The following is a 7,210-nucleotide window of genomic DNA, read 5'->3' as shown; positions in this document are numbered from 1 at the left end:
GTTCATTGACATCCCTCATTTGACATATGATGTTAACTAAATTTATTCCCTCTTGTACAGCCTTTGTTCAGGGGTGTGCTGGTAAATGATTAACAACCAGCTTTCCAACAACCACAAGATACTCTTAAGATTAATCTGCATCATTAACATTTTCTCCATCACTTTCTTAGGGCTAGACAAGCAACAAAACAATAAATCAAGTCCCAATTTCCAAGGTATAAATGCTTACACTGAAAATTTAATCATTGGCTCTGAGAGGCAATAGGGAGGAGCTGGCCACAGCACCTCTGACCTTTAAACATGTGAAGGAAACTCTTCATATTCTTCCTAAATCTTCTCTCCCTTAGATTAAACTTTTCAAGTTCTTTGGTTCTCCATTCCCCATATAACGAGGCTTTGTGACTTTTCACAGTCCTGGTTGTCCTCCTCTGGGCACTGCTTTTTTATTCTTTTAAAGCAGGGAGCCCAGAACTGAACATTAAACTCCATATGTGTTCTGACCAACACCAAATATGAGGGAACAATGACCATTCTTGATACTGAACTTTTACGAATGTAACCTAAGATTATGTTAATTCTTTAGCAAGTCACATTATTGGCTTGTATTAAGCCCTGCATCAAATTCTGTCAAGTTAAGTTTATTTTGACTTCTATTTATTTAGAATCTATTTATTATTTGCTTTTTAAAATCTAATTGCAGGACTTAATATTTCTTTCCATCAAATTTCAAATTTCATATTTCATGATAGGTTTGGACCTCTCATGCCAGCCTGTCAAGATCTTTTATTATTTTCATCCTAATGAAGTTGTCCTATCTATTTATCTAGCCCACATCATTCTCTCTTGTGCACAACTATTTTGTCTTCTTTATCCCACTTAACTTGGTGTCTATCCTTGGACTGAGTAGAAGCACATCTTCTATCATTTCATCCCAATACTTGATACAATTATTAATTAGGACAGAATCCTAGAGACCTTCTTATATACAGAGACTAATCCAATCATTAATACTCCTTACTTACAGTTAATAAAACAAAAAAAGATCTATTTAACTATACTATTCTTCAACCCAAATTTATCCATTTTCTCTTTAAGAATCACGTGAGAGATTTTTTTCAAATGTCTTATGGAAATTGCCATACATCATTCTCCTGATTTACCAGTCCAGTAACTCTATCATAAAAGAAAATGAGGTTAGATAGGCAACACTAATTCTTTTTCTTGTACTTAATATTTTTTTTAAAGAGAGGCTACCAGGAATCACTGTAGAGAATGGTTTAGTACTATTCTCCTCCTTCCATTCAGGGAAGTAAAATTGATTCTCTCTGACCACACTTACCTATACCTACTGGTCTGGCTCAGGGTGTAACTTTTCCTTGAAATTTCTATTTCTACTCCTTCATGTCCTCTCTCAAGTTGGAGGTGCAAGATATGGAGAAAAGGTCCCTTGTTCCAAATAACCTATTTCATGAAGAGAAAAAATTACCTTACAAGATGTTTAGGCAAGGTCAAAGTCCCCCATTCCACATGGCTTTTTTTTCCCTGCAAAGTTTGCAGGCTTAAAAATATAGATTATTTTAAAAATTCACAAAAACTCTGAGCCCCCAGGTCCTTGATTGAAAGACTGGAAATGAGGCTTCTAAGCAAGTTAAATTCTTTATAGCCAAATATCACCTTGGTTTACCCATTACCCACACTTTCTATAATATTAACTCAGGACCCAATTAAAAATTTTTTATCGTTAGGGTGACGATAGGGTGAATGGAGGAAAGGGTAAAAATGTGATAGACAGTGTGGAGGCAGAATCGACAAGACAGCAACTGATTGGATATGGAAGCAGCAGTGAGGGAAAGAGAGGGCTCTTATTACCATTAATAATTATCATTATTGTTATTATCTTATGTCTTATTCATCTACTCTCCCCCTTGACTCTTTAGTCAATGATAAATCCTAGGTTATGAAATAGAGTGACTGAGATGATGATATCCTCAATAGAAATACAAAATAGGAAAGTAGGGTAGGTTTCCATGGTAACGGTTTCCATTGGTATCCATCCAATGGTAAGATTCCATTCCATTCCATCCAACAAGCATTTATTAAACACCTAGTGTATTCAAGGCACTGTACTAGGAAATGGAGATACAAAAACAAATAGTCTTTGCCTTCAAAGAGCTTACATTCTACTGGTGTGGGGTATGTGTGAAGGATTACAGAAATACAGCACAGGCACAGGTGAGTAAATAGAAACTATAGACCAAGTATCTTCGCTTGGTTTGGCTTGCAGATTCTGAACACAGCCAATAGGCAATTCCAGGTTCTCCTCAAAAGCAAATGCAGAAGAAAAAAGACCCACATGGTTAAGGGAAGTGTAACCCCACTTACACCTTGAATAGAGCATTCAAGTACATGAAGAGAAAAATAGACTTGCTTCTTAGAAGGTCCCATTGTCACATCCACCCCTTTTGACATGCATTCTCTCACCTTAGGCATTTCTCTCTCTACCCCGCCCCCCTCTCCCTAGGAGTACAGATGCTGACAAGTCAGCTTCAGGCAATGGCAAGGCGGGCATTGCCTGGGACAGCAATGTCAGGTCTGACTAAGTGTTGTCCATATGGGATCATGTTGGAGTAAAATCAAAAACTGTAGTCTGGGGAATACAAACTCCTCTTTCTGCACTGCATAAATTTCCTCTGTAAGACTAAATGCTACGAATACATGGTGGCCAGCCAGGTAGAAATGGAGAAGGGCTCTGGCCCAGGGCTCTGGGAACTGGCAGCTTCAGGCCCCTGTGAATGAAGACACTCTTCATACCATGTTTATTCCTGGATGGCCTGCTTGGAAATCTCCTGGGTAAAGTTTCAAGAGTTCTACTGGAAAGCATGCCTGACTTGGTTTTTAAATCTGATATTTTTCCCCCTATTCCTATAAGTTTTTGTGAAGCCAGCAACTTTCTAAGGCATAGTCTTCTCTGTAGTACCTGTGAGTCCAGAAAGAGTCAAAGACAAGAAAAAAATGGGTTGCTTACTGTTCTTCACTGTCAATCAATCATATCAATCAATAAACATGTATTAAGTGCTGACTATTTGCCAAGCATTGGGCTAAAAGCTGGGCCAAACACATTAACTCACCTCTCCTTTGCAATAGGAGGGCTTAAGATTTGTTGTTGCTTTTTTTGTCCTTCATTTTCGAAGAGGACCGATGACATCATACGATGGGTAACATCATGACTCATGTGTGAATTGGATTTAAGTGAGGCAGAGCTGCACAAAGTCATCAACCTCACTTTCTCTTCCAGAGTCATTGAAGTCCAGTGGCAAGACAAAAGTCATGATGACTGGTGATGGCCCAGGATGCAGCAGAGGACCTTGGCATCTTCCATGTCTGACCAAGCTCTAAGTGGTTCACAGCACGTCCTTCGGCCACCTTCATAACCTTTGAAACAAAGTGTTCTCATCTGCCAGGGGAAGTCTTTACATGCTTGGAGTAGACATCCCCTACCTCATTGATGGATTTGAAGACTGTAGGTTACCCTCAACCTGGCTTAGCCCATCTGCTGAGATGGTTTTGCCAGGGCATGGCTGTTGTTCATGCTACAGCTACTTGGAGCCACTGATGGGAGTTGGGGGAAAGGTAGTCTCTAAAGGTGGATGAACAGTCCTGAAAAGGGCTTGGCAACCTTCATACCAGAGATGCTGCTGCTGCTGCTGCTGCTGCTTTTTGTCCTTCATTCTCAAAGAGGACCATGACATCAGGGAGGAGACTCCATGACATGCAAGAGAATTGGATTTAAGGGAGGGAATGCTGTGCAAAGTCACCAGTCTCACTTTCTCCTCCAGAGCCATTTGGGTCCAGTGGCCAAATATGGATTAGGATGATTGGAGATGCAGTGTAGGACTTTGACCTTTTCAAGGTAAGGTCTTTAACAGGTCTCAGTTTGACTAAGGCAGTGCCCATTCAGTGATTAAGGCTTAATAAAATATGAGGCAAAGAATGAACTCTTAAAAAAAAAAGATCTGGAAGGGGAAGACCCTCAGGGTTTCTGGCCACAACAGAAACAATTGTTCTTTGAATTAAGTCTGAACCAATCAAGGCCCAAACAATGACCAAGTAGGGCTTAGTCTGGGACAAGAGTGATTTGGGATTAAGACTAGCCTTTAATAGAAAACAAACAAAATAAAAAGTTTCAGAGTAAAATTTGATGGAAAGGATGTACAAAAATTCAGAAGAAAATGACCCCTTAAAAAGTAGAATTAGCCAAATGGAAAAAGAGGTACAAAGGCTCACTAAATAAAACAATTCCTTAAAAATTAGAATTGGTGGGGCCACTAGGTGATGCAGTGAATAGAGCACCGGCCCTGGAGTCAGGAGGACCTGAGTTCAAATCTGGCTGCAGACACTTAACATTTACTAGCCCTGTGACCTTGGGCAAGTCACCTAACCCCAGTTGCCCTGCCCTCCCCTCTCCAAAAAAGCAAAAAAAAAAAAATAGAATTGGGAAAGTGAAAGCTAATGACTCCATGAGATATCAATAAACAATTTAAAAATCAAAATAATGAAAAAAATAGAAGAAAATATGAAATATCTCATTGGAAAACACCTGACCTTGAGCATAAATCCAGGAAAATAATTTAAGAATTATTGGACTATCTGAAAACCATGATCAGAAAAAGAGTCTGGACATCATCTTTCAAAAAATGGTCAACGAAAACTGCTCTGACATTCTAGAACCAGAAGATAAAATTGAAATTGAAAAAGTGTACTGATCACCTCCTGAAAGAGATTCCAAAATGAAAACTCCCCGGAATATAGTATAACCTAATTCCAGAGCTCCCAGGTCAAAGAGAAAATACTGTGAGTAACCAGAAAGAAACAATTGAAATATCATGGAGCTACAGTCAGTATTACACAGGAGTTAGCAGCTTTTAAATTAAGGAATGAGACCTTGGAATATGTATGATATTCTGGAAGTCAGAGAAGCTAGGATTACAAACAAGAACCTACTCAGTGAAACTGAACACAATCCTTCAGGGGGAAAAATGGATATTTAATGAAATAGAGGACTTTCAAGCATTTTTAATGAAAAGAAGAGGGCTGAACAAAAAATTTGGTTTTCAGATTCAAAACTCAAGAGAAGCATAAAAAATGTAAATAGAAAAGGAGATGTCACAAAGGCAAAAATCAACAGATTGGCAGTGGAAGGAGGGGAGAGATAGTAAGGAGTTGAGGATGACACCTTATGCAAGCCTGGGGAACTGGGAGGATGGTGTTGCTCTCTGCAGTAACAGGGAAAGTGGGGGATGGGGAGGAGAGTTTAAGAGGAAAGCAAAGGAGAAATGAATGGAAGATATCTACTAGACATTCAGTTTGAGGTAGCTGAAATGAGAGACTGGAGGGGAGCAGAAAGGATAGAACAGTGTAGATAGATATGAGAATTGTCAGCATGGAGATGGTTGTTAAATTTGTGGGAGATGATGAGATCACCAAGTGAAGCAGTATAAAGTCAAAAGAGAAAAAGATCCAGGACAAAATCCTGCACAACACCTATGGTTAGAGTGTGTGACCTGGATGAGGATTTAGTAAAAGAAATTGAGAAGCAGTGGTCAGCTAGGCAGTAGGAGATCCAGGAGAGAGTAGCGACCCAAAAGCCTAGAGAGTTACAAGGAGGAGAGAGTAATCAGCAGTGTCAAAGGCTGCAAAGATGTTGAAGACAAGTAGAGTTGAGAAAAGGCCATTAGATTTGGCAATTAGGAGATCAGTAACTTTGGAGAAAGAAGTTTTAGTGGAACAATGAGGTCTGAAGCTGGACTATAAGGGCTTAAGAAGAGAGTGAGAGGAGAAAAAGTGGAGGCACCTATCTAGACAGCCTTTTTGAGTTTAGCCACAAAAGGCAGAGGAGATATAGGATAATAGCGGGGATGGAAGGATTAAGTGAGGGTTTTTTTGAGGATGGAGGAGACAGAGAAATGTTGGTAGGCAGCAGGAAAGGCATTTGTAGACAAAGAGAGATTGAAAATAAGTGATAGAGAGGGGATGACAGATATGTTAGAGGAGACAGAATCAAATGAGATAGCTCTTTCCCGTCTCTCAAGATGGAGGACAAAAAGCCACCCAAGGAAAAGAAGGTCAAAAAGGAAAAAAAAGAGAACAAAAAGGAAGATGTAGCTGAAAAGGTCAAAAAGCCTCGAAAGCACTGCAGTCAGAACCCAGTCCTGGCCCGAGGGATTGGTAGATACTCCAGGTCTGCAATGTATTCCCAGAGAGCCATGTACAAGCAGAAATACGCTGCCCCAAAAACTCGGATTGAAAGGAAGAAGAAAGAAAAAGTGCCTGCTTCTATCTCAAAGCCTGTTGGTGGCGATAAGAATGGAGGAACTCGAGTGGTAAAGATTCGAAAAATGCCTAGGTATTACCCTACTGAGGATGTGCCTAGAAAGCTGCTAAGTCATGGCAAAAAGCCCTTTAGCCAGCATGTGAGGAGACTCAGAGCTAGCATCAAGCCAGGTACCGTTCTGATCATGCTCACTGGCCGCCACAGGGGCAAGCGAGTGGTTTTCCTGAAGCAACTGGCTAGTGGCTTGCTACTGGTGACTGGACCTCTGACCATCAACCGTGTTCCTCTGAGAAGGACCCATCAGAAATTTGTTATTGCCACTTCTACCCGGGTTAACCTTTCAGGTATGAAAATTCCAAATCATCTTACTGATGCTTACTTCAAGAAGAAGAGGCTCCATAAACCTAGACACCAAGAAGGAGAGATTTTTGACACAGAAAAAGAGAAATACGAGATTACAGAGCAGCGCAAGGCTGATCAGAAAACAGTAGACTCTCAGATCCTACCCCAAATCAAGAAAATTCCTCAGCTCCGTGGCTACCTGCGTCCTGTCTTCTCTCTCTCCAATGGAGTTTATCCTCACAAACTGGTGTTTTAAATGCCTTGCTTGCAGAGAACACTTATTAAAGTATTTGCAATAGCTAAAAAAAAAAAGAATCAAATGAGATAGCTTGTGCAGGCAGATGTGGCAGTCATGTGAGATTGGGATAAAGGATGAGACAGTGTCAGAGGGCACATGGGTGATGTCAGATGAGGAAAAGGGGTGAAGAGAGAGCTCATAGAGAATGACCTCAATTTTTTCAGCAAAATATGAGGCAAGTTTCTTAACTGAAAAGGGAGGAGGAAAGGGGAGCCATGGAAGGTTTCTTTGTATGGCTT

General features: G+C 40.3%; 1 protein-coding gene across 1 annotated transcript; it reads left to right on the top strand.

The window, feature by feature from the left end:
• Positions 1-6,055: 6,055 nt before the first annotated feature.
• LOC138144142 (large ribosomal subunit protein eL6-like) lies at positions 6,056-6,993 on the top strand. Its single transcript, XM_069065432.1, has one exon. The coding sequence runs from the start codon at positions 6,090-6,092 to the stop codon at positions 6,927-6,929; it is 840 nt and encodes a 279-aa protein (XP_068921533.1). The 5' UTR covers positions 6,056-6,089; the 3' UTR covers positions 6,930-6,993.
• The last annotated feature ends 217 nt before the right edge of the window (positions 6,994-7,210 follow it).

Source organism: Petaurus breviceps, unplaced genomic scaffold (genome assembly GCF_028583685.1).
Source record: "Petaurus breviceps papuanus isolate PSGF00001 unplaced genomic scaffold, PetGlider_PUasm1.0 90692, whole genome shotgun sequence".
In the NCBI taxonomy this organism is placed as follows: Eukaryota; Metazoa; Chordata; class Mammalia; order Diprotodontia; family Petauridae; genus Petaurus; species Petaurus breviceps.
This window is presented reverse-complemented; position numbering and strand designations above follow the sequence as displayed.

Bases quoted from the DNA above. Each gene is read 5' to 3' on its own strand.
- LOC138144142 (XM_069065432.1), top strand. From the start codon at position 6,090: ATGGAGGACAAAAAGCCACCCAAGGAAAAGAAGGTCAAAAAGGAAAAA.